General features: G+C 47.1%; 1 protein-coding gene across 1 annotated transcript; it reads left to right on the forward strand.

Annotated features, from left to right (window-relative positions):
* Positions 1-490: 490 nt before the first annotated feature.
* Positions 491-24,132, forward strand: RNF169 (ring finger protein 169; the record flags this gene model as incomplete). The annotated part of the gene is made up of 6 exons (XM_082221190.1): positions 491-845; positions 13,629-13,705; positions 17,230-17,376; positions 20,440-20,552; positions 21,213-21,309; positions 22,874-24,132. Coding segments are annotated over 6 exons (1,995 nt in total), but the record flags the coding sequence as incomplete, so codon positions are not given.
* Between the last annotated feature and the right edge of the window lie 1,297 nt (positions 24,133-25,429).

A 25,429-nucleotide genomic window follows, 5' to 3' on the forward strand; every position in this document is an offset into this window, starting at 1 on the left:
ACAGAGACCCGTCTCTGTATTCTCTCCCTCCCTGATATGCGAGACACACGTTATATACACCCTTTTCGTGTAAATATGCGTATGTCTAGACACAGAGACACGCGTGTTTCCAGTCACTTTATTTGCGTCCATTGACAACGTGCAGCCGTGTGACGTGAGGGAAAAACCGGGGGGGGAAAGCGAGCGACACCCGTGAGGGCTGAGGCGGTGGGGGGAGGGGGCCGCGGCCGCGGCGTCACTTTATACAGCAGGAGGAGGAGCCTCCTTCCCGGCCCGCTCCTCTGACTGGGCGCGGCCGACCCACCCTCGCCCGGCTATTGGGTGTTGGGAGAGAAGTGGGCGGGGCTCCGGCGGCGGCCGAGGCAGGCGCGGGCCTTTTCCTAACCGTCGTCCGCGGCGCGCGCATCAACGGACTCCCCTCCCCCCCGCCGCCCCCATCACAAACAAGCGGCAGCGGAGGCGGTGGAAGGGCTCATGAATATGCAGGAGGTGGGCGTGGCCGACGCGGGGGCTCCTTTCCCTCCCCTCACGCCGTGAGAAAATGGCGGCGGCGGCGGCAGCAGCATCGGCGGCGCTCGGCGTCCGGGCCGCGGGGTCTCCGCCGCCGCCTCCTCCGCTCCTGCGACGGGGCCGGGGCCGGAGGAGGCGGCGCCAGGGCGGGCCTGAGGAGAAAGAGGCGGCGGCGGAGGGCGGCGGGCCGCGGCGCTGCCCGCCTGAGGGCCCCGGCCGCCCGTTTTGCCGCAGCCGCCTCGGCAGCTTCTCGCAGCCGGTTCGGGCCCCCTCGGAAGGCGAGACGCCGCCGCCTCCTCCTCCTCCTCCGCCACCGCCCGCCCAGGCAGAGCGAGGTGCGGCGCCCGCCCGTGCGCGACACGTATCGTGTGAATGGGTTACGTGCGCGTGTGCGGGAGTAGGAAATGCACGCGACTCGTTGACGTTGTCTGGGCGCGGGCGCGTGCCTGCTCGCGTTTCTGCCTACGTGGCTGCAGCGGAGCCTCGGAGGGGTGCGTGTGGTTTTTGGACAGGCGCCTCAGTTGCTAGCGAAGCACGTCGGGATGCGCCCAGGCGAGGCGCGCGTGTGTGAATGGGCAAATTTCACGGGGGCGGGCGTAGGCGCCTGGGTCTGCGGGCAGGTGGCTGTGGTTGTTTGTTAATTAAATTTGCATTCGTAGATCTCGGGGCAGTTCGCAACATGAGAAACGCAAGATGCAAACACGGAATTCCGAGGGGCTGTGTCACCCGGGGACAGCAGCTCTGCGTGGGGCTTCGCCCGAGAACGCAGTTTATTTCTAGCTAAATGGACACAGGCTTAAGATGCGTGTGGTGACTGCGGTGGTGGTTTTGCAATGCCTTCGGAGCAAATGAGAGAGCCGGATGATGCGTGTTGGCCCACCTTTCAGGTGACCCCAAAGACCCGTGTTTTCCAACTGCTTTTAACCACTCTCTGCGACTCTTGCTGAAATCGATTCCTTCAAGCTTTATTTCCAGAAATAATTGATCACTTTCTTAAACCTTAATACCCAGAGTTACAAAATGCAAGTTGGCTCCCAAAAAAGAATGGTTTTAAGGAATTTGCTAACCACAACATTGGTGTGTGTGTGTGGGGGGTGTTTTTTGTTTGAAAACATCAGCCGTGTGCTGGAGGTCCATGTTTTATACATCTTTGGTGCACTCGAAGGAGGAGTGTAACAAGCACATGTATTGTGCAGTCAGTTGCAATTGGCTGTGCTCTTTTGTGTTTGCATTCTTATCTTGTGCATTGTCCTCACCCCTTGGCACAGTTGGCATCTGTCTGAAGTGTACAGTGGTGCCTCGCAAGACGAAAAGAATCCGTTCTGTGATTCTCTTCGTCTAGCGGTTTTTTCGTCTTGCAAAGCAAGCCCATTGACAGATTAGCGGATTAGCGCTATTAGCGACTTTTAGCAGCTTATCTGCTGATCGGATCAGCTGATAAGTGGCTTAGCGGCTTAGAAAAAGGGGAAGGAAAAAAACCCAGCAGGAACTCACAAGACATTGTCATCTTGCGAAGCAAGCCCATAGGAAATTCGTTTTGCGAAGCACCTCCAAAACGGAAAACTCTTTCATCTAGCGAGTTTTCCGTCTTGCGAGGCATTCGTCTTGCGGGGCACCACTGTATCTTGTGAAGTGAAGGAGTCCTGTGTGTGTGTTTCTTCTCGCAGGGGCAGGTTATTCAGGGGAGCAGTCTCTAGACATGCCCCGTCCAATTTTCTTTCTTTATTGCCTTTATATCCCACTTTCTCTCCCAATTTGCTCAAGGTGTATTCTTCCTCCCCTGTGAGGTAGGTTAGGCTTAGAACTAGCCCAAGGTCACCCTAGGACAGCGGTTCTCAACCTGTGGGTCCCCAGATGTTGTTGGACTACAACTCCCATCATCCCTGAGCTCTGGCCTTGTTAGCTCAGGGTGATGGGAGTTGTAGTCCAACAACATCTGGGGACCCACAGGTTGAGAAAGGCTGCCCTAGGAGTTTCATGGCTGAGCTGGGATTTTAGCCCTGGCCTCCCAGCTCCTAGTCTCTAACCACTACACCACATGGGTTGATCATCTGTTGGCTATGGGGCATGGGCAGTGTGTGTGCATCGACATCCAGCACACGGGACTTCCGGGCGTGTTATTGTGAGGCTTTTCAAGTGCGTGTTAACCAGAGGTACCAAACAGTACAGCCTTTGTGGGTCTCAAGTGTTGTGATAAATTTAGTGCCTGATTGACTGGGTGTGTGAGGCTTGCTTTCAGTCAGGTGTTGAGAGGAGGGGTGGACAGAGGAGAATGTAGCATTGAAAGCCCAAGAAATGTATTGTGTTGTACATTTGGGCCACAGACCACTTCATCAGTGTACAGTCATACCTTGGATTGAAGTAGCTTTCGGTTGAGCTTTTTCAGATTGTGCTCTGTGGCGACCCGGAAGTAACGTGTTCCGTTACCTCCGTGTTTCGCCGCTCACGCATGCGCAGACGGTCAAGATGACATGCGCAGAAGCAGAGAATCGTGATGCGCAGACGCGGGTTGCGTTCGCTTCAGGATGCGAACAGGGCTCCAGAACGGATCCTGTTCACATCCAGAGGTACCACTGTAAAGAGAAATGGGATGTGTTTGGTGTGTGAGTTAATGAGTGCTTGGGTGTGATAGTCATGCACATTGGGAAAAGGCGTATACATCCTAATTGTTTGTGGAGCACAGTGTTATTAGAACAATATGACACTTAGTAAGTGAGGTGATGTTCCTAAGAACAAGAGGTTGGTGTGTAATGATGCATATACAAAATATTTTTTCTTAGTCTGCTAATTTCCTGTTCTTGTTACTGATGGAACGATGGCCACTCCTTGAATCACTTACATGGATTGCAATTGTACACAAACATAAGATGATTCTTTTTTTTAGTCACTCTGCCTGTGTATTTGAAAACAACTAACACTCATGGTGCTGAATTAGTCCAAAATATATTTCACATGTTGTAAAGCAGGGCTTTGTGTATGTGTGTTTGAGAGTTTTACCATGGAGTATGAATTTGCACCTTTTAAACATGCTCTGGAGATGAGCAAGTGTGAGTTTAGTTTTGCTTCTTGTGTTGGTCATATATTTCTTGACTTTGTGGGTAGATGTGTTGAATGTTCTGGACATAGAATTAAATCATAGAATTGTAGAGTTGGAAGGGACCACAAGGGTAATTTAGTTCAACCCCCTACAATGTTGGAATCTTTTGCCCAACATGGGCCTCGAACCCACAACCCTGGGATTAAGAGTCTCGTGCTCTACCTACTGAGCTACATAATGTATGCTGGACACATAATGCTGCTACAAAGAAGATGATTGGTGAATTGAGATGTTGATAGTACGGGGAAAGATTTTCCTAAGGTGTATACAGGGAACAGCCCTGTCACATCTTTGGTCAAAGGTGCCAGGGTGACTTGGACTTACTGTTATTCTCCAATTCCTACTGCCTTCGGCAAGGTTGTTAATCAGTCCTAAAGCAGGGGATTTGATGGGTTTTAACAACCACCACTACCTTGGGCACTGAATCGGATGTCTTGAGTAAATTCAGTTTTGTGCCATTTTCCTTTACTTTACTTGTCTGGGCTGGATCTCCACTAACTAGATTACCTTCATTTTGTCTGACCTGTGTCCAGGGCTGAACCCTTCTTTTTTCTTGTTATTGAGAGAGTGTTCCTTGTGCAACAGGTCCCTAGATTCCAGTGTGCCATAAAACTTTGTGTTATCTACGCTGAAAACCTTTTCATCTCTAAAAGCACTTCAGTGCCACTAATTTTATCGGCTCCCCCATAAACTTGCAGTTTCTGGTTGTTCTGGTCTGCTGTACAACTACAGAAAAGAATGAATAGCTTAGTGTTGGATGGAAAGTCTGGGTTAGGTGTAGTTTGACAGGTTTTCTGAAAACTGCTTTTTGAAATTGACTATTCAGTTCAGGAGAATTCCTCAGATAATGCTGTGTTGAGCTTTGGCCTGCAAGTTGCACTTTTGCCACTCCTTGATGTCACCTGAGGGGGGACACAAAGAGTTAAGGTGGAGTCTTGTGAATCTTCGGATCTCAACGGTTGGCTTTCTTTCTTTGAACAGAAGTCACTGGCTGATTCTTGAGCACACAAAATAGGGGTTGTAATTGCAGGAGGGGAGTGCACAGCAACATTCCGCTGTTGGTTTGATTTTGGGAAATTGCAAATGAAACGAATTAATTTATTTTCTGTTATCATATGTACCAGGTTACATTTGTTTGCAATATCCAGCTCTTCTATCTAAATTGGATTATCAGAATGGATAAAAGTGTTCTATGTCAAGATTGTGTATGGCATTGTTTCAGGTTAACTAAACGCAGTAAACTGTCACATACATGTTAAGAAATAGTTTGTTCAAAGTCAATTTTTCTTCCCTAGCTTTAAGCATCTAGGCACTGACCAAACTCTGACCTGTTAAACTTCAGAGAGGGTCTTCTGCTTTTAGGCCCGGCCCTGCCCTGGTCATTAAACTTCCTCAAATAGGAAACTGGATTTTGTTTTGTTAATCTAGGAAATTCTGTCTAGTCTTGAGCAACAGTTCTGTCAGATTTCATGCAGCCCAATGTTGGGTCACTTCAGAGCAACGTCTGCCATGGGGACATGCTGTTTTGTCTTTGTGTACTCGTGCAAGGTTCCCCTAAGTTGCTAGACCTGTCTCTCCATACACACTTCTTCTTCTTTGGCGATCACTCGTAGCCGAGTGAGATTGTCTTCCATAAACACGGTTTTAACAATGAGTCCGTAAGTGACTGAGGAGGCCAATTCTGGATCCACGTCCTTCCATAGTGGGGACTTCGGTTTCTGGGTGGGAGATGATCACGGTGTGGATTTGCCAAGCGTGCCTTCCTCCTAGCACGTTTCTCCCTTGCTTCCTGAGTTCGAGTGTCTTCAAAGCCCATGACACCTTTGGGAAAAGCTGTTCTCCAACTGGTGCGCTTGCAGACCAGTGTTTCCCAGTTGTCAGTATTTATACTACATTTTTTAGATTTGCTTTGAGACAGTCTTTAAACCTCCTTTGTTGACCACCAGCATTACTCTTTCCATTTTTAAGTTCGGAATAGAGTACAGTCATACCTCGGGTTGAATGCGCTTCGGGTTGAGCGCGTTCGAGTTGCACACTGTGGCAACCCGGAAGTAACGGAGCGTGATACTTCTGGGTTTCCCCGCTTGTGCATGCGCAGATGCTCAAAATGACATCACGTGCATGCGCAGAAGTGACAAAAAGCGGCGTGCGCGCGCAGATGTGCTGTTGAAGCCTTATTTACCTAGGGATCCATTAGCCACGCCATCCCCTGGACCTCGGAGGGAACAAAAGTACCAGGAAAGCAAAATCTTCTTTGGAGAAAAAGAGTTTATTGAAAATCTGTGCACAGAGACAAGGTCTGTACTCAGAGACAACCAGCTGGATAGTTCCTGAAAATATTCTGGCTGTAGAGCAAGACACTTTTGCAGACTTTTCTTATACTTTTCTGAACACTCTTCCCCCTCCCACATCTTCCCCAGACTTCCCCTATATGGAACATCCATATTGCTTGCTAAACACATTTTTATTGCTTGCTAAACATTCCTGTCTTTCTGCTAAGCAAGCACTTCCTCCCCTCTCCTTCATACACGTGTCTTTTCTCATTCTTGCATTAGTAAGCATAAGACAGGAAAAGGGGCTTCTTTAGCAACAGGTCTGGTTGGTTATTGCTTACAGTAGCAGCTTCTGCTAGCCAGCAAGGCAGGAAATGAACTTTTGTCCTGCCAACCAAATTTAGCAAACAGTCACTGGCGGCGTGCTAACTGTCTGGCCAAAATTTGCAGAAGGTGCAGAAGTAAGATTAGCACAGGATTAGCACAGGAATTTACTGCAGATAATATTTGAGAGCAACCTTTCTTAGGTACAGAATACAAAGCACAGAAAATATTGAGAGAAACCTTTCCCATCTTCCTTTACTCCCTCCTCTTCTTTTGAACAATCTATTACTTAGATTCGTTCTGGGGTAGGGGTCTATATTCTCTCATTACAGCAATCACGCGAGGTCCCACCATGCGAGACATCATCTTTCCCATCATATTCTGCAAGCATTGCATCAAGCAGGGAATACAAAAGCAAAGAAGCAATAGAAGCATTATTGGGCTCACCAGCATGGTAAATAGTCTCCCCATCCATCCACCTGGGAAGATGCTATCCAACCAAGACATATCCCAGCCCTCCCAAGTTTGTACAGGGACATGTGCCACCTTTTCAATGCTAGCCGCCAGATCACAGATAGCCTCGCCATGGTCTGAAACGTTGAAGCAACATGCTCCATTTCAGCCATTTGTAACCACCTATTGTAGGGGTTATGGGCACCCCACTTAGTCATCAAACGGGAAATGTCGGCAAGGGAGGTCGGGGGACTTTTTCCTGCCTGTGCCAATACACATGTGGGCTCTCCAACTAAAAAGAGAAGGAGAATCATCAAAGGTATAGATGGATTACGTTTCTTCCCACAAATACGATACCGTTCATGCCAACAGAAATACGAGAGCATCCATATGACAAGGGCGGTACATATCATTCCTACCCACCAAACCCAATATCTCCATGGTTCCTCCCACCAATATTCAGGGGGTGTGCTCATTGTTGAAGAGCCCACTGATATTTGTATTCAATTATTTCCTGGACCTCAGGGGTAACTTTCCACTTCTCTGCTGAGGCACCTACTATGCGGAGCAATTTCCCTACAATCCCTTGTGGGTGGACTGGGCTCTCGTGTTGTCTCTTCAAGATATTATACCCAAAAGGGGCTTCTCCCTCTTCATATATCAGCATGCACCCACAGGAATATGTCCACCCCTGCAATGGCCTGACACTTGGGGTGACTATATCAAGGGGTTCCGGGCCCAATACCAAAAGTCCTGGTGGTGCCTCTAAATTGGCTGGAGAACAAGTGTCTACGTTGGGGACGCTGCCCGCGGGCGCCCCTCCCATCCAATTATTCAGCCGTGCGTAGAGATACCAGCCTCCGGAGTGATATCAGCAAGGCGGTTGTCACTGGAGGGGATCTTCAGGATGCTGAGACACAGTCCAATCTGAAGCAGCTTTCTTCACTTGAATGTGGTGGACCCAAGGTGTGACGCCAGCGACCTTCACAGCTGCGGGTGTGGAGAGCAGATGGGCCCTTCCAGCACGGTTGCAGTGGTGCCTGGGACCAGTCTTATCCACACCTCGTCACCTGGCTCAAACTGGTCATGCAAGGAGTTCGGGCCTGGGTCCACCTGTTGAGAGAGAGAATCTCGAGAGAGTGACTGTACATAGTTACTCAATTGCACATCTTGGCTAGCATATGGAGTTAACATTCTAACATATGGGACTGGTCTCCCAAACAGAACTTCAAAAGGTGACAAGTGGGTCCGTTTGGACGGAAGACTACGGACCCTGAGTAATGCCAAGGGCAACATGGTCACCCAATTAGACCCGGTTTCCTGTGTCAGCTTGGACAGCTGATTCTTTAGAGTCCGGTTCATTCTTTCCACCTTTCCAGAACTCTGGGGTCTATAAGCAGTATGCAGCTTCCAATTGATCTGGAGCGCTTTAGCCAGTCCCTGTAGGACTACATGAACGAATGCTGGTCCATTATCAGATCCTATGGACCTTGGCAATCCATAGCGAGGGATGATTTCCTTAAGCAGGCACCTGGTTACTTCAATTGCCTTTTCAGTCTTTGTTGGCCATGCTTCGACCCATCCAGTGTAGGTGCACACTGCCACCAGCAGGTAGCGATATAGTCCACAACGGGGTAATTCAGTGAAGTCCACAACAAGATCTTCCATAGGTGCAGTTCCACTGTGCTGAACTCCCGGGGGAGCCAGTGGTCCGGTTCTGGGATTATTCTTTTGACATAGCAAACATTTCCTGGAAACCTGGGCTGCCAGTTGATAAAGGTGGGCTATATAGAAACACTTTGCCAGCTGCTTGGTGGTAGCATCTGGTCCCATGTGGGTTGACTCATGGTATCTCTGAGTTATCTGCCGAGACAGGGACTCTGGAATCCATATCCTGTCATCTGGGGTGAGATACCATCCTTCTTTGGTCAATGTCAGCTCCTGGGCATCTGCAGTGTCCCTTTCCTGTTGTGTGTAAGCCGGCTTGTCAGCGGTGCTTAAAATTTCTTCTGGGATCAGTGCTCCAATGATCGGATCTGGGGCCAGGTCCCGGGCTGCTTCCTTGGCCACCTTGTCTGCCAGTCGATTTCCTCTGGCCACTTCCCCTGGTCCAGTTGTGTGTCCATAACAATGGATAACCGCTACTGCTTCGGGCTCCCATACAGCATCCAGAAGGTTCAATAAGGCTTGTGGGTGGGCCACCTGGCTTCCTCTGGAGGTAAGCAAACCTCTTTCTTTCCATAAGGCTCCATGGGCATGTAAAGTCAGGAATGCATACTTAGAATCTGTATAAATGTTTATCTTCTGCCCCTTTGCCAGGCTCAGGGCTCTGGTAAGCGCAGTTAGTTCTGCCAGCTGGGCCGATGTTCCAGGCGGGAGTGACTTTGCTTCAATCACCTGGTCTTCCAGGGCTACCACTGCATAGCCTGCCTTCCGCTGCCCAGCCTCGTTTGCCTCGTCTTTGAGATCAGGCCTGCTGGAATATACTTCGTCCATTACTTCAATGCAATCGTGCATCTGCTCCTCACCTTCTCCTACCGGCAACAGGGTAGCTGGGTTGAGGGCAGTGGTGACTTAGAACTTCAAACGTGGGTGCAACAATAACATCTGACACTTTCTCATCTTTGCTTGGGAGAGGAAATAGGTACCCTTCATGTCAAGCAGTGCTGGGACTGCGTGTGGAGTCACACAGGTGGTGTCCTGTCCAAACGTGAATTTATCTGCCTTTGTGAGTAGGGTGGCCACTGCCACAATCGCTCTCATACAGGGGGGGGGGGCAACCTCTGTTCTGTTGGGGTTAGCTTCTCTGACAAGTATGCGACAGGTTGCTGCCAATTTTTCAGTTTCTGGCATAAGACTCCCTTGGCTACCCCCCTGGTCTTCATCTATGAACAGGTTAAAAGGCTTCTCGGGGTTTGGATGCCAAGCGCTGAGGCTTGTTATAATGCCACTTTGAAATCCTGAAAAGCCTGTTGCTGTTCCCTGCCCCATATAAAAAGATCCTTCTCTATTCCCCTAGTAGACTCATGCAGGGGCCAAGCAATGCTTCTGTAGTTGGTAGTGAGTCCAGGAGATATTGTACATCATCATAAGTGGGATTTTAGGTTTTAAAAATCCCTTCAAACAGTTTTATGATCTTTGCTGGATTCTCCTCAAAAGAGGGGTTCTGATTTCTCCAATTACAAACATCTGCACTTGAAAAGGGTATATGCTGTGCCTTCGCTTGTCCAGCTGGGACAGGGGCTGGTGGATCATAAACCCTCCGAAGGGGCATTACTCCGGCTGCCTGATCCTTCCTGGTTTTCTCATACTGTCTGTGAGACATAACTTTCTTCGCCGCCTGTCCCCACTTCCTCTTTTCAGGGGTGTAGCATTTCTGTTGCCTCAACTAACAAGGGACTCACATCCAACTTCTCCCTCAAATGGCTTTACAAACTCCTTTAGTCTCTTTTTCTGTTTTTCTGTCCACATTTTCTTTCCTTGATTCATATCATCTAGTATCTTCCTAAACTCTTCGTCATCTTCCTCTTCTTCCGTCTCACTATCCTCCTTCGCAGGTCCTCCTCCCCCTACACCAGTACCTCCCTGTGCTTCTTGATTTTGGCCTGGGGGGGTGTTGGAGGGACTGTTGCTGGAGTGTAAGGTGGTGGCTTAATCACTCCCCTCTCCTCATCTTCTGGGTCTTCTAACACCAGAGGCTTCACTGTACAAATCCTGTTCTGTGTGTTGCTGTCACAGCAAAACTTTAGCCATGGTAGATTCTTTTCTACATTGGTCTTCCATGTAGAGATATAGGGGACCTGGTCTGGGTGGACATTTAATATATTTTGCCACAGGGGGTTGATTCGCCACAGGGGGGGGTTGATTAATTGCAAATCAAAGCCACGCAGTTCCCTGGGTCGGCAAGTCCACCTCACATAAAGTTCTGAGTCTCTGTTCTTTTCAATTTGAATCCCCAAATCATCACTCTTCGTGGCCGCTTTCCAGTTATTTAAAAAGCATTCAGATACTCTGCTCCTAACAGGGTTTCAAAATTCTCTCACACTCCACATGCTACATATTGTCAGAAAATGCACAACCTTACAATCGCTCGGCCAAGGGGACACTAAGCCTTGGCCCACACTTGACAATTCAGTCACTAGAGTATCTGACATGCAACATACAACATACAAAACACATCAATATAACACACTAAACACACCAAAATAACTCCAGCATGCAATACACAAAACACACCAAAATAATTCTGACATGCATCATGCCAAAAAAACACACACACAATTCCCTCTGCCCCATTCCCTTTCCCAAACCTTACTGGCGCCCCATTCCCTTTCCCAAACCTTACCAATTCCTTTCCTGGTGGCACTCTTACTGCTACCAGGTGAGGCTGATCAGGCCTCTGGCCCTTTCCCTCGGGCCCCTAGCCCTTTCCTTCGGGCTTACCTTTTTCCGCTGCGGACCTGTCCCCTCGGCGCCGTCCTGTCCTCTTGTTCTCCCTCAACTAGATGTCTCCACTCCAGAACAGTGTGGCTGGCTCCCCCCCACAAAACAGGCGGGGTGCGCACGGGAGCCTGCAAACGCTGCTGAGCTGTTCACCTTGGTTGAGCCTGGCCCTCCGGTCCGTATTGGGGAGGGGGCTTATCCCGGACGAGCCCCCAGAGAGATGAAGCCTTATTTACCTAGGGATCCATTAGCCACGCCATCCCCTGGACCTCGGAGGGAACAAAAGTACCAGGAAAGCAAAATCTTCTTTGGAGAAAAAGAGTTTATTGAAAATCTGTGCACAGAGACAAGGTCTGTACTCAGAGACAACCAGCTGGATAGTTCCTGAAAATATTCTGGCTGTAGAGCAAGACACTTTTGCAGACTTTTCTTATACTTTTCTGAACACTCTTCCCCCTCCCACATCTTCCCCTATATGGAACATCCATATTGCTTGCTAAACACATTTTTATTGCTTGCTAAACATTCCTGTCTTTCTGCTAAGCAAGCACTTCCTCCCCTCTCCTTCATACACGTGTCTTTTCTCATTCTTGCATTAGTAAGCATAAGACAGGAAAAGGGGCTTCTTTAGCAACAGGTCTGGTTGGTTATTGCTTACAGTAGCAGCTTCTGCTAGCCAGCAAGGCAGGAAATGAACTTTTGTCCTGCCAACCAAATTTAGCAAACAGTCACTGGCGGCGTGCTAACTGTCTGGCCAAAATTTGCAGAAGGTGCAGAAGTAAGATTAGCACAGGATTAGCACAGGAATTTACTGCAGATAATATTTGAGAGCAACCTTTCTTAGGTACAGAATACAAAGCACAGAAAATATTGAGAGAAACCTTTCCCATCTTCCTTTACTGTTGCTAGTTACGTTTGCTCCTAGATGCGAACGGGGCTCCGGAATGGATCCCGTGTGTATCTAGAGGTACCACTGTAGTTGCTTTGGAAGACGATCAGGCATCCAGACAACATAGAATCATAGAGTTGGACGAGACCACAAGGGCCATCGAGTCCAACCCCCTGCCAAGTCCAACGAAGTTGATGTTGAAGAATCATTGCTTCAACACTGGTGCTAAACCATTAAATGATTTTTTAAAAAATAAATAAAAAATCCACGTGTTGTGAGGCTTCCCTGGGCCCCAGCAGCTAAATTTTGCTCACTGCAGCTGGCTGGCTTTGTAGCTTTGTGCATGCCTGTGTTATGGGTGCTGCTGGTGTGGGAATCTTGGTGTGTGTGTGCACATGCATGCTCCTCCCCCTGTAGATTTATCGTGACCTTGTCCCAAGAAAGGCAAACAAACCTGTCTGGAAAGTAAAAGATACATTTTGCCACTAGAAAGGACTATTGAGAGGAAAGATGTGGTTCCCTTTAAGCATTTCCACTCTGTTATACAATCATGCTCCCTTTCAAGTGATAGGGAAATTCAGGACAGGCTTCCTTTGTATAAAGGAGAGCACATTTAGAGACTCTTTGACTTTCTGGCAAATCCTGACTTTTCAAATGTTTGTTAGGGAAAGAATTGACATAAGTCCCTTAACGCATGTATGCAGTGTGTGATAATGTACATTCAATGCTGGATGCAGGCACCTTTTTTGGGTGCTGTACACATGTCACCCCATGTCATCTAGGGCTGGGCAATATGTCGATAAATCATCCAAAACCAGTTTGAAGTTCATATTGTGATAATGGCTTCATAATTTTTGACCTGGCAGTATATCACAAATGGGTGTTAGTAGTCCAATCTGATGCCTAGAAGAGGCACACAGTACATTTTTTTATTTTTGCTTCTTGCACTCATGTCCACACACTTAACGTTTGAAAATAAACATGCCCACGTGATATTGAAATGGGTCCTGTGTTTTGTAACTTAAAGGTGGAAAGTTTTCTTAAAGCTAGCTGGTGGTACTGTGTGGGCACAAATTGTGGATTGGCTAACCTGTCCCTTTTCAGCTTCTTATCAGTGACATATATTTGTTTTGCGATAGTCTCTTCTTTGCAAACATGATGAGATAAAATTGGATGGCTTTATGGATGACTTGGTCTTGAATTCCTTTGTAGAAAACCTCTGGTTCCAGAGAGTGACTTGCCTGGGCATGTGTTTAGCCAAAGTGGGTGTGGTTTTTAAAGTTGCTGTTGAGCTTTTCACTAGAGATGGCATAGGAGGTAGTGCGACATTTTGTTCTCCAGCTGCAGGACATCTATGTGCGCGAACCCTGCTTAGTTTCACTCAAGTTGCATAGGTAGGCTGACATTGTTGCACTTGATTTTTAAAAAAAGTTTTGAGAGGCTAGGGGCTGCTTTTTGGATCGTTATTTTAGCATGCAGTTGCCAAGTGGATTCATCTCCTTGTGGTGAGCCCCAATATGAGGGAGAGACACATTTCTGATATAGTAGTAAGAATAACCATGCTTAACTGCATTTCTGTAGCATTTCTGTGAATTCTCAAAACGCTAAACAACTCCTCCACCCCTCTTTCTGCCGGCAGATTTTATATTCAGAGCACCCATCACGTTAAGCAAGCCTGGAGAGCTGCATGAGGAATACAAAAGCCAGCTACGAAAGGTAAGACAGTTGCATTCTGTGATAAATTATTGCAGCCATATCATCAAGACCAGGATGGTCAATTTGTGGCCCTCCAGAAGTTTCTGGAGTCCACCACCCATCTTCCCTGACACTTTGGACCTTCTGGTGGGGCTTAGTGGGAGATAGGAGTCCAACAATATCTGGAGGGCCAGAGTTTAAAGTTTAAAGCAGTCACTGCTACATGTGCCTAGTGTGCATCTCTCTCCAGCATAGAGCCAGTGTTTATTTTGTGCTCAACCTTTTGTAGTACTGACAGATACTCTTGGGGGCTGATAGGATCCATGCCCTATTTTTAATAAGCATTTTGCATTCAGGGGTGTTAAGGCATGCCGTAGACTCTTGCAGATTTCTGTTGTCTTTCTAAATGTCAGATCAATTATCTATCTGTCTATCCATTTATTTACATCAAATTTATACACATCTCTGTAAATGTGAATTTGGGCAGTCTTTTACTACTGAGGGCGATTTAAAGTATGTTAATTGTTGTTCTCTTCCTTGACTAAGGAGTTACAGATAGGTAGCCGTGTTGGTCTGCCATAGTCAAAATAAAAAAAATCCTACACTCAGTGTATCTGAAGAAGTGTGCATGCACACGAAAGCTCATACCAAGAACTAACTTAGTTGGTCTTTAAGGTGCTACTGGAAGGAATTTTTTTATTTTGACTAAGGAGGTTTGCTTGGGCACAGTTGAGAACTTCTGTTTCATTTTGTGGGAATCTTTCTCAGCCGTGGTAGAGGATGAGAGAAAGAGATTAGGTGGAGCAAAGGAGATAACTGCGCAATGTTTTCCATGCTTTCTGCAAATTATTATTGCAAGAGCTCCCAACCCTTGCAGACCTGTGGAATGTTGAGAGTGTGCCAGAGCTGTACACCTCAGTTTCTCTTCTTCCCTTGCCACTCCCAGTGCTGTCATGGCACACAGATGTTGATCCAAGTCATGGATCTTTGTGGATCTTGCGTGGTTTTTACATGGTGTAATAGGTATGAGTTACTCATGCGTAAGCTGGTGCCTTTCTCGGTTAATTTGCCTTGTGAAACCTTTCTGACTGCACAGCCCCTTCTCATCGCGGCTGCCTCAGTCACTGGCAGAATCCGTCAGTGGGTGTTTCTTGAACCTCTTCCAACATAAAAGTTGTTTGACTCCCAGTCTCCTCCTCCTCTCACTGCGCAGGAGTCTTCTGCGCAGGGAAGGCGTGGGTAGCGGAGGACCTGGGCTCTCCTCACTGATGTCCAGTGAAGAGTCCTGGAGCCCTCTCTCCAATTCCCCCGTCTGCCCCCCCTCATCTCTGGTGTTGCGCTGAATGGCTTCCCCCTCTACTGAGCCGTTTCTCCCCCTGCTGCTGGGTCCTTCGCCAGCATCATCTGGGAGCCTCCCCTTCGCCTCTCCCTCCGATGTCAGTTCCCTGACACATGGGGTGCCATCAAAATGACAGTACACACCCATGGATGCGTTTGGGGGGATCCCTTGTAAAAATCACACAAATTGTATCATGTTTTTAATATTCGGTTGGGAGCAAATCCCTTGTAAAAATGACACAAATTGTATCATGTTTTTAATATTCGGTTGGGAGCCGCCCAGAGTGGCTGGGGAAATGGGCGGGGTATAAATAATAAATTATCATTATTATAAATTCAAGTTGCTTTGTTTTATTTCCACGGGAATCTACATTTTCCAGGCCCATGGAAAAGCAAGGAGGACACATGCCTGCAGGGTGCTGTGTGTGCCTGTGTTGTGCAAGTGCTTTGTCTTTTGTGGGGCGGAGGACATTGTGCAAACCAGGCATGATCCCCACACCCTTACTCATTCCTCGTTAGCGCTCTGCTCATTACCCTCACCTCTTCCATCATTCTTTTTCCATCTCCATTGCTCTTTTTGCCCCTACCATCTCCTCCTTAAAACTATTTTCACTGGGTGGTTGGACACACTTCAAAGCAGCCCCCTAGCTACCCACCATTTAAATTTTCTCCAGAGGGACTCCAGGCCCCATGTACTTTGCTTGGTAAAGCACCCAGTTGCCCAGTAGAAATAGTTATTAGTTTTTAATCCTCCGTGAAGAGCCTTCTGGGTGATTCATTCAAAACTGCAGGATTATAAATAAGATAGCACAGTTGCCTACTGGCCACCAGAGGGGGGGAAATAGAAATGTTCTACATGCAGTATCATAGAGGTGAAATAATGAATTCCTTATACAGATCTTGTAGTTCTAAAGCCTGCAGCAGCAGAAGCCTGGTGACTTTAGGAAAGGGAAGCTGGGAATTGCATATCCTACACAGCTTCCTTGTTGAAACTGCACTAAGATTTTCTTCATGCTGTAGAAGCATTTCTGGCAATAGTTCTAATGATTTCCTTTACAGCAATTGAGGAGAAAAATGTTTTCAAGAAGTGTTTCTGGGGCTCTGACTCTGCCACGTGTGCAGTTGGGAGACAGCTTTTTGTCCACTTCCTGTTTGGCTTGCGGGCCCTGCTCTTTTTCTTCAGACACACTGGCAGAACTTAGATGTGCTTCCTCTCAATGTTTAAACACCTTTTCTGAACTTTAAACTGCGCCCAAAGGAAGCAGATTCCTAAACCTATGCTCAGGTGGGACATATAGATTGTCCAGTGCCTAAATTCAGGAGTTGCTGCCAAGTCTTGGGATTTAGTCCTATGCCACACCTGATCTTTTCACTATAATTTTTGCATAATAGATAGGAAAATAGGAGTCAGTCCTTTGCTCCATCATGCTCAATATTGTCGACACTGACCGGCCGTCTCTCTCCAGGGTTTCAGACAAGACATTTTCAGCTCTACCTGAGATGTCAGGGTTTGGTCCTGAGACTTTTCTGCATGACGAAGAGCTGCAGCTCCAGTCTTCCCCAGAATAACTGCCTTATTTTTTATTTATTTTTTAAAAAGCAGAACCTTGCAACACCAAAAATAAGTAATTATATTTCTAAAATGGCTACCCTGAGCCAACTTAGGTCCTCTTATGGGTCCCCCTACCTTGAGTGGGGACCACAATAGGGGCCTTTTGATTGTGGGACCTGGATTCTGAAATGTTCTTCTCAGAGAGGCCTACATGATGCAGAGTCTGAAACCTTTTCAGTGCTAGGTGAAGACTATCTTCATTTGTTTCCACCTTTTAGTGTTTTCAGGTTTTAATGATGTGTTTTATCTGGATTTAACGTTACCATTGTTCAGCTGTTTTATTGTATTTCAATAGATTGCTTTGTTTTTAAGTTACGTTAACTGCTTTGGAAGGTTTTGCCTTAAAATCAGTGTAAAAGTCACTTCTCCAGGCTAAAGAGATCCAGGTCTTTCCATTATTTGTCATACAGTTTGGTTTCCAGTCTCCTCACTATCCTGGTCACCCGTCTTGGGACACACTGCAGTTGGTCAATGTCTCTCTTTAACTGTGGCACCCAAATGTAGCCGCAGTAATAAAACAGCTGCATTTTTTTTAAAAAAAGAATAGCAGCCAAAGCAAGATTAAACCAGGACATGAATTCTCATTTGCTTCTAGTTGAGGGATGAAAAACTGCAAGAAGAGAGAACCTCTGATGATTTTATTCACAAGCTGATTGTTGAGGACACTACTGATGCAGGGAAAAGAAAAACAGAAGATCAGAAGAAAGAGGAGTCCTTAATGGTCAAAATGACCCAAGAACGTGTAAGTAACTGTGGGTTGTGCAATGCTGCTTTGTCTCCCCACCACCAAAAAAACACCTGTATACCTACCTGCTATACCCAGGGTAGCCTGGAGGCAACAGAAATTGAACCTTTTGTGGGCAAAGCATGTGCAGTGCCCCCCAAAAAACCTATGATTTAGTTACAGTAGGGTTACCAGATGTCCCCAGTTCCCAGGGACAGTCCCCGGATTTGCAAATCTGTCCCCGTACAAATTCCGTCCCCGGAATGTCCCCAGATTTGCAAATCTGTCCCCGGGAAACGTGGCAGCAGCAGCCTCAGCAGCCCAGGGCCAGCGAGAGCCAACTGCGCTACCAGGCTGACTCTAGCCTGCTGACTGCCACTGCCGAAGGAGAACTGGGGACGTGAGGCGGTACAGATCTCCTGTCCCCTTCCCACTTTGTTTTGACTGATTGGGGGAGGCTCGGGAGTTGCAGAGTTTTTAAAAAACTGCACATTTATGTTTCACAGGGTCCAAAAGAAGGGCTTTGCACCTTGCCTGGCAGAGAAACCGTGCGCCTTGCGCCCTTCCTGGGCAACAGCCACCCGCCTGCGACTCTCGAGCCTCCCCGATCTGTCAAAACAAAGCAGGAAGGGGGCAGGAGATCGGCTCAGGAGTCACAGGCATGCGGCACGCCATTGTCCAGTTTTTTAAAAAACTCTGCACATTTATGTTTCAGAGGGTGCAAAAGAAGGGCTTTGCGCCTTTATACAATATGCACGTGTGCTTGGGCCCCAGGGTCTTTTGCCTCGCCATCCCCACTACTGACTCCCTGTTGCTACTCAGCTTCCTAAAAAAAACAGTGTCCCCGGATTCATTGAAAAGAATCTGGTAACCATAAGTTACAGTCCATATGGTGGGTGTAGGATTAAAAAAAAATACTGCTGCTTTTAATGCAGAAGCCAATAATTTGGTTGTTCCTCCTAGAAATATCTTGCAGACACTAGGGTCTATGTCATGTGACGATGGCACACTGTCTTCTCCTGGGACTTAATTGTCAGGTTCATGGCCACACCAAATTCAGTGCAGAATTGAAGGAGGAACCTTTGAGAACTTGTTTCCTCCAGAACGTCTTGCCGTAGGAAGCCACAGATTTTGTTGTTCAGCTGTGTGAACCAACACAGGACAAAGATGCCCACGAATATGGGCTGCAGGGATTGAAAGTGCTGAGCGGGCTCCTCTTCCCTAGCTATAACTACATGAATGTGTGGACAGAATGCTGAGTGGGATGGGAGAAGGAGGCATCTAACTTGGGTCAGCAACCTAAGGCCCATGGGCCACAAGCGGCCCACGGGGGATGTTTAACCGGCTCCCAAGCCGCCCCCGAACCAAGCTGCCAGTGCACTGCGCTAAACTGGCACAGCACGGTGTGGGGACTTTCTTCCGTGGCGCCAGAAATCGTGTCTGTGCAAACACCGGAAATTGCGGGCGCTCTCTCTCTCATACATGCGATCCGGCCCACGGAGGGATCTCCGCTGTAGTGAACTGGCACAGGCGAGGTAAACTTTGCCGACCCCTGATTTACCTAGATGACAACCCTAACCTTAAAACTTTGCTCAAAAGAAAGCCTAGTTGATTTCCGTAGGACTCGCTTTCAGACATGTGTATCAAGAGGTACAGAGTAATCTCCCATGGGATGTTGATGAGCTAAGGATTTTAGGACCCAGGCATAGAAACTGGATTGGCTAGTATCCCTTTCCCTCTGTAATTCCCCGGTGACTGGTATTCAGAGGCATACTCCCTGTGATGTTGGATATAAATCTAGCCATCATGACGTATTAGTCGTGGATAGCCATAGCTGCCATAGTACAATGGTATCTTGGGTTCCAAACACTTTGGGTTCCAAACTCCGCTAACCCGGAAGCAGTACCTTGGGTTGAGAACTTTGCCCCAGGATGAGAAAGGAAATCGCGCAGCAGCGGGAGGCCCCATTAGCAAAAGTGCGCCTCAGGTTAAGAACGGACCTCGAACGAATTAAATTCGTAACCCGAGGTACCACTGTATTTTAGTCCCTTAACTCTGAAACCATGTGGCTATATACTGGTCAGGATTTTACTCTTGTGAGTTTTTTTACATAACAACAACAACAACAATTTTATTATTTATACTCCGCCCATCTGGCTGGGCTTCCCCAGCCACTCTGGGCAGCTTCCAAAAATATTAAAATAATGTAATACATCAAACATTAAAAGCTTCCCTAAAAAGACTTCCCTGAGACTTTGCAGTGATGAGGAATGGCTAAGGGAGCTGGGCATGTTTAGCCTGGAGAAGAGGAGGTTAAGGGGTGATATGATAGCCATGTTCAAATATATAAAAGGATGTCACATAGAGGAGGGAGAAAGGTTGTTTTCTGCTGCTCCAGAGAAGCGGACATGGAGCAATGGATCCAAACTAGGAAGAACTTCCTGACAATAAGAGCTGTTCGACAGTGGAATTTGCTGCCTTGGAGTGTGGTGGAGTCTCCTACTTTGAAGGTCTTTAAGCAGAGGCTTGACACCCATATGTCAGGAGTGCTCTGATGGTGTTTCCTGCTTGGCAGGGGGTTGGACTCGATGGCCCTTGTGGTCTCTTCCAACTCTATGATTCTATGTAGAAATCTATTTGACAGTGATGTAAATCACCTTCAGACACAGAAGCAGTATCCCTTTGCATTCCAGCCTCTGGGGAAGAATAGTGGGAGAAAGAGCCGTTTGCCTCTGTGTCATGCTTTCGGGCTTCCCAGGGGCATCTAGTTGGCCACCAAGGGAAGCAGGATGCTTGACAAGATGGTCTTTGATCTGATCCAGTAGAAAGGCTCTTCTTTTGTTCTTCTCCTGTTTCAAATTTGGTTACTGCCAACAAATCCCCCTCTGCTCAGTGCGTACCTCAAACGTAACTGCTCTGCGGAACGGAGGCTGAAAACACTGTTGGAAGAAGCAGTGAACTGCCAGAGTGAGGCTGTTTGTGGTCCACTGTATGCCACATTGGTACTTTTTGTGAGTTGGCGGTTTAAAAGATTGTTATAAATAAGGAAAGTGTCAACTAATCTTTCCTTGATTCCTTCAGTTTCCTGAACGCCTCTCTGATTCCGAGAATGAGGAACCATTCCAGGGCAAATCTGCACATCGGTCAGCTTTTGTCTCCAAGGGAAGCACCTACTCAATAGCATTGGTGGCAGGGTAAGTCCTTGGTCACTCTCTGGGTTGTCTTTAGGGGAAAGTTCCAGCTAAGACAGTGGAGGTAGGTGGGGCAGGGAATATTAGGAGAGTGAGCAGATGACTCTGTACTGTGTTATAGCGGCCCAGAATTTGTTCCTGGAATAAACTGCAAATTAGAAATCACTTCGAAATTGTCTGCACATTTATGCAGATGTGTTACAGGGACTGGGGCACAAGGAAATTGTGACTCCTGGTTTTTGTGGAGCTGTAAGGGGGGGCAGTGTGGCGTGAAGGGGCGATTTAGCTGGATTTTGTTTGCCTGCTTTGAAATCTTCTTGGCAATCATGTGGACCAGAAATGCTGAACAGTTGGAGCTCCTCTCTAGAAAGATTTCACAGCCCCTTCATGTTCAGAGTGAGGGAGCTCTCTCTAGGTCATGGGCCATTAGTAAAAATAAATGGTTTTTATACCATATCTGAAGTATCCTTATTACTAATGGGTTCACAACATTTAAAATAAAGCTCAGTCCATTAGATAGAGGGCTGAACCAGAACAGAACCTTGTTCAGTACATGTAAGTCTACCTGCATATATACTGTGGGTCTGTGCCCACAATGTAGGCATTGTGTTAATTTATTGTGCTTTTCCCACTAAACTTTTGTTTTCTTTACATTTTTTTTAGAAGCTTGAGCTCCAAGGTAGAAAGGAGCCAGAGTTGCAACGATACCCTTCGAGAAAGATCCAAAAGCAGGCAAAGATCAGCTCCAGTCAGAACAAAGGTGATGATGATTTTGAAAATGGTGGCTATCATCTTGGGTTCCACTGCCTCAAAATGTCCTGAGCTATATTGTAAAGAGTCTTTGATTTGACCAGGGGACTGCTGCATCTGCTGGCTTTCTGTAATACTGAATGTGTGTTTCTTGACATATTCCTCTACTACTACAGAGGGTCCTGTGGGTGCTTCCATGTGGCAGTTTGTTGTTGACTCAAGCCAAAGAACCACCTAGCTTAGCGCCCTCTTTCCACCAGGCCTTTGGTCAGGGCACAGCCTGACTCCCTCCTATGGCAATCTTCACAGAACTTTAGCCTAATGGTTGCCATCAATTTGATTTGAATTAATTGTATACTGAAATGGTTTTAGAATGTTGTACTATTTTATTGTTGTTAGCCGCCCTGAGCCCAGCTTCGGCTGGAGAGGGCGGGATATAAATAAAATTTATTATTATTATTATTATTATTATTATTATTATTATTATTATTTATTATTATTATTATTAGACACCCCCAGGCAGGACCTGAGTGCAATAGCGCTCTCCCTACTTCCCTCCCTAATCTCAGCAGCTGGTTTTCAGAGGCTTTTACTGTCTCCTGTAGTGGAGGTTGGATGCAGCCTTCATGGCTAGCAACCAGTGGTAGCCTCTTTCTCTATGAATTTGTCCCTTAAAGTCACCTGTAGTTTGGGACATCGCTGCATCATTTGGGAGTGAATGCCGTAGTTTTAACTATGCGCTGTGTGAATAAGAACTTTCTTCTTTCTGTTCTGAATCTTCCATCATCTAGCTTCATCAAATAACCTTGGGTTCTTACTATTGTACTGCACTGTTCTGTCTCTGTCCCCTTTGCCTTCACCATCCATAATCGTTATACACCACCATCATGCCTCCCTCTTTATCCACCTTTTCACTGAATTAATCCCCAAGTGTTGTGTAATTTTCCTCATTGGTGAATTGCTCCAGCCCCACAATCACTTCAGTCGTGTGTGTGTTTTTTTAACCTTCCAGCTCTCCAATGTCATTTTTGAGGTGTGTGTTGACCAGAACTGCGCAGTACATCTAGTGTGGTTGTATCATAGTTTTGTATATTGACAGTTTGATTTCCATTCCCCGTTTTTAATGAGCTATAACATGGAATTTGCCCCCTTTTTTCGTAATGTGCTTGGAGGGCTGTGTTACAGCTGTTTTCATTATTACCCTGAATCTGCCTTCCATGTTAATGTGCAGCAGCAGCAGCAGTTCTCAACGTAATCTGTGAAAATCGTTTTTATCCAGTGGTACCTTGGTTTGCATATGTTTTGGATTACAAACACGTCAAACCCAGAAGTGCATGTCCCGGTTTGCAACCTTTTTTTGGATTGCAACCCATTTTATTTGGATTGCGAACAAATTTTTTTTGGCGGCCCCATTGGCGAAAGCGCGCCTTGGGTTACAACCTGTTTTGGTTTACAAAAGGACGTCCGGAACAGATTGTGGCTGTAAACGAAGGTACCACTGTACTTTGTAAACCCCTTTTGGCATTAAGCTGTGTGTAAATTAGTTAATAATGATACCCACTTGCTCCTTGCAGATAAACCAGTTATCTGGCGCGCCTGCTCCCCTCGTTGGAGTTTTATCGTCCACCCAGAACAATCGCTGCCTCTCCGCCCCAGACCTAACAGCTGATAAGCGCCTTGTATTCCATGCAGCTGCTTCCTTCTCCGTCCTCCAGAAGCCAGAGCGCTCGATCAGCCCCGAGAGCAATGACAGCATTTCAGAAGAACTCAATCACTTCAAGCCCATTGTCTGTTCACCCTGCACACCTCCAAAGCAGCTTCCCGACGGTGGAGTTCTCAGTCCTCTAATTATCAAGTCTACTCCGAGGAACCTAACGAGGAGTTTACAGAAGCCAACCACTTACGAAGCCAGTCCCAGGATCTTGAAAAAATGGGAGCAGATATTCCAGGAACGGCAGGTGAAAAAGACTCTTTCTAAAGCCACCCTAACATCCCTGGCCCCAGAGGTGGGAGAAGATTTTCTGGTTCCTAGCGCGAACTCACTCGTCAAAGAGCCCCTGCAGATATCAAACGATGTGCTGCCGCCTGAAACCATCACGCATGTGCAGGCAGCAACAGACTGTTCGCCTTCCGTCTGTGTTTCAAAGTTTGAAAGCTCTGGCAATATCAGGAGAGACTTGGAGGCAGTGGAGGATTACCCCAAAGCACCCGTAGCGAGACCCAACGAAAGCACCCTAAACACCAGGATTTCTGAGGTCCCCAGCACAAAACCAGCCTTGCGGCAGACGGAAACGTGTCTGAACGTCGATGCCAAAATGGTGACCCGGAAAGTGATTCGAGTCAGCTCGGAATTTCCAGAGAACGGGGCCCTCGGCCCATCGGTCAAGGCGGCCGGCAGGAAGCAGCTGAAGTACCTGAACGAAAGTGAGCGGAGCAACTTCCCGAACGGCATCTGTATCGAGAAAGCCCTCGGCGGCGAGGCCTCGCCTTTGAGGAGAGGGCGAAAGAGACAGTGCAAAATGAAGCACTTGGAACAGGCCGGCTCGGTCAAGAGACTGAGGCAGGTGGCCTGTCACCACGGAGCGCTGGCTGCTCCCGAACCTCCGAGGAAGAGGAGGAGGAGTGAGGTGGAGCAGAGGTTGAAGCAGGAGGAGGAAGACCGCCGGCTGGCCTTGCAGCTCCAGCGGAAGTTTGACAGCGAGAACAGGACAGTGGCAAGGCGGAAAGGGAGAGCAGATCAGTATTTCCTGCGGTCAAAGAGCACCACGGGTGCAAAGTAGCACTTATTGAACAATGTTGCCTTTTCTAGTTAATGTGAGGTTGGTCAAAATGATCTGGGAAGGAGGAAGACCTGTTTTGTTATCCTACCTCCCCCAATTGCGTTTCCTTTTTTTTAATGGTAAGGTGAGTTAAACCCAGTTCACGCTACAGTCAAAGTCTTTGCACAGATGTAGGCTACACTTTATTCTTTTTACTGAAGTTGCTTCTGAGACTCTTCAGACCCACTCACAGGAATGCATTTAAATTTCACTGATCAGAAGGGCATAGACCCGTGTCTACAGCTGAGTCCCATTGGTATGCAAACTGCTTCCAGGTTGTGAGTAGATGACACTATTGGATTGGCATTTTTTGTCACTGAAACCAGTTGCTGTAAGTGATTTTTTAACCTCAGGAGCGGCCTTGAAAGGGAGGGAGGCCAGTCACTTGAACTGTGGGATACACAGGAATGTATTTAAATATACAGTGTATTATTGAGCATTCACATCTATGGAGGGCTGTTTATACAGAACCCAAACGAATAACCTTTTGCCAGATCTGTGGCTATTTGTGCTGTCCATCTCTTAACACCTGGCACAATCCGTTTGCATTGCCGTAGATTATTTTTTGATCCCAAGGCCATGTTAATAGGAGTCAGATTTGCAGTGTACAAACACAAGGCTTCCCACTCTGGCGAGACAGAACTGAAGGCAGAGAAATTGCACCTAGCCTCTCTCACTACCATGGCGATTTGTTTGCTATCCCAAGCCTTTCTCTTGCTCCTCATCATGCACAGCTTTGGGGATATGACAGCAGTGGAATGACTTCTGTGACTGGAAATGTGTGTGGACGTGTTGTGTGAATGAGATGGCCACGGAAAGTGGATTCTGTTGAACTCTTCCAGTGTCTGGTTTTTGAGATTGCTGAGTTGAAAGGCCCAATGCAGATGACTAAACTGTCCCATTTAAAGTGGGTTTTGAATTGGAGATAGGTGGTGTTGGTACTATTTTCTGGACACCTGCCCTCACCAGTGCTCACTTGGTCAGCAAGTTAAAGTTTCCACATGTGGAAGTGTGTCATATTTACAACCTCTTCAGCAACGCTTGTTTCCTAGTGTGCTGCAGAGGTTTGTTTTTTGTTTTGTTTTGCTGTATCAGATAGGCTTTTCACAAGCCTGTTTGTCGTAAGAATTTGAAGAGGATAAGTTGACTCATGATGACTTCAGAAGTGGCCACTGCAATCAGCCAGGTTTGTCCCACACTAGGAGTAGGTGTTTTTAAGCCCTTTTGAACTACGTAGCATGATAGATTGACATTGAGGCTTCTGGGTTTGCTGCTCAAGAAAAGTTGAAAGCCACAAAAGGTGAAATACAG

Source organism: Podarcis vaucheri, assembly GCF_965113315.1.
Source record: "Podarcis vaucheri genome assembly, chromosome: 4".
Taxonomy (NCBI): Eukaryota; Metazoa; Chordata; class Lepidosauria; order Squamata; family Lacertidae; genus Podarcis; species Podarcis vaucheri.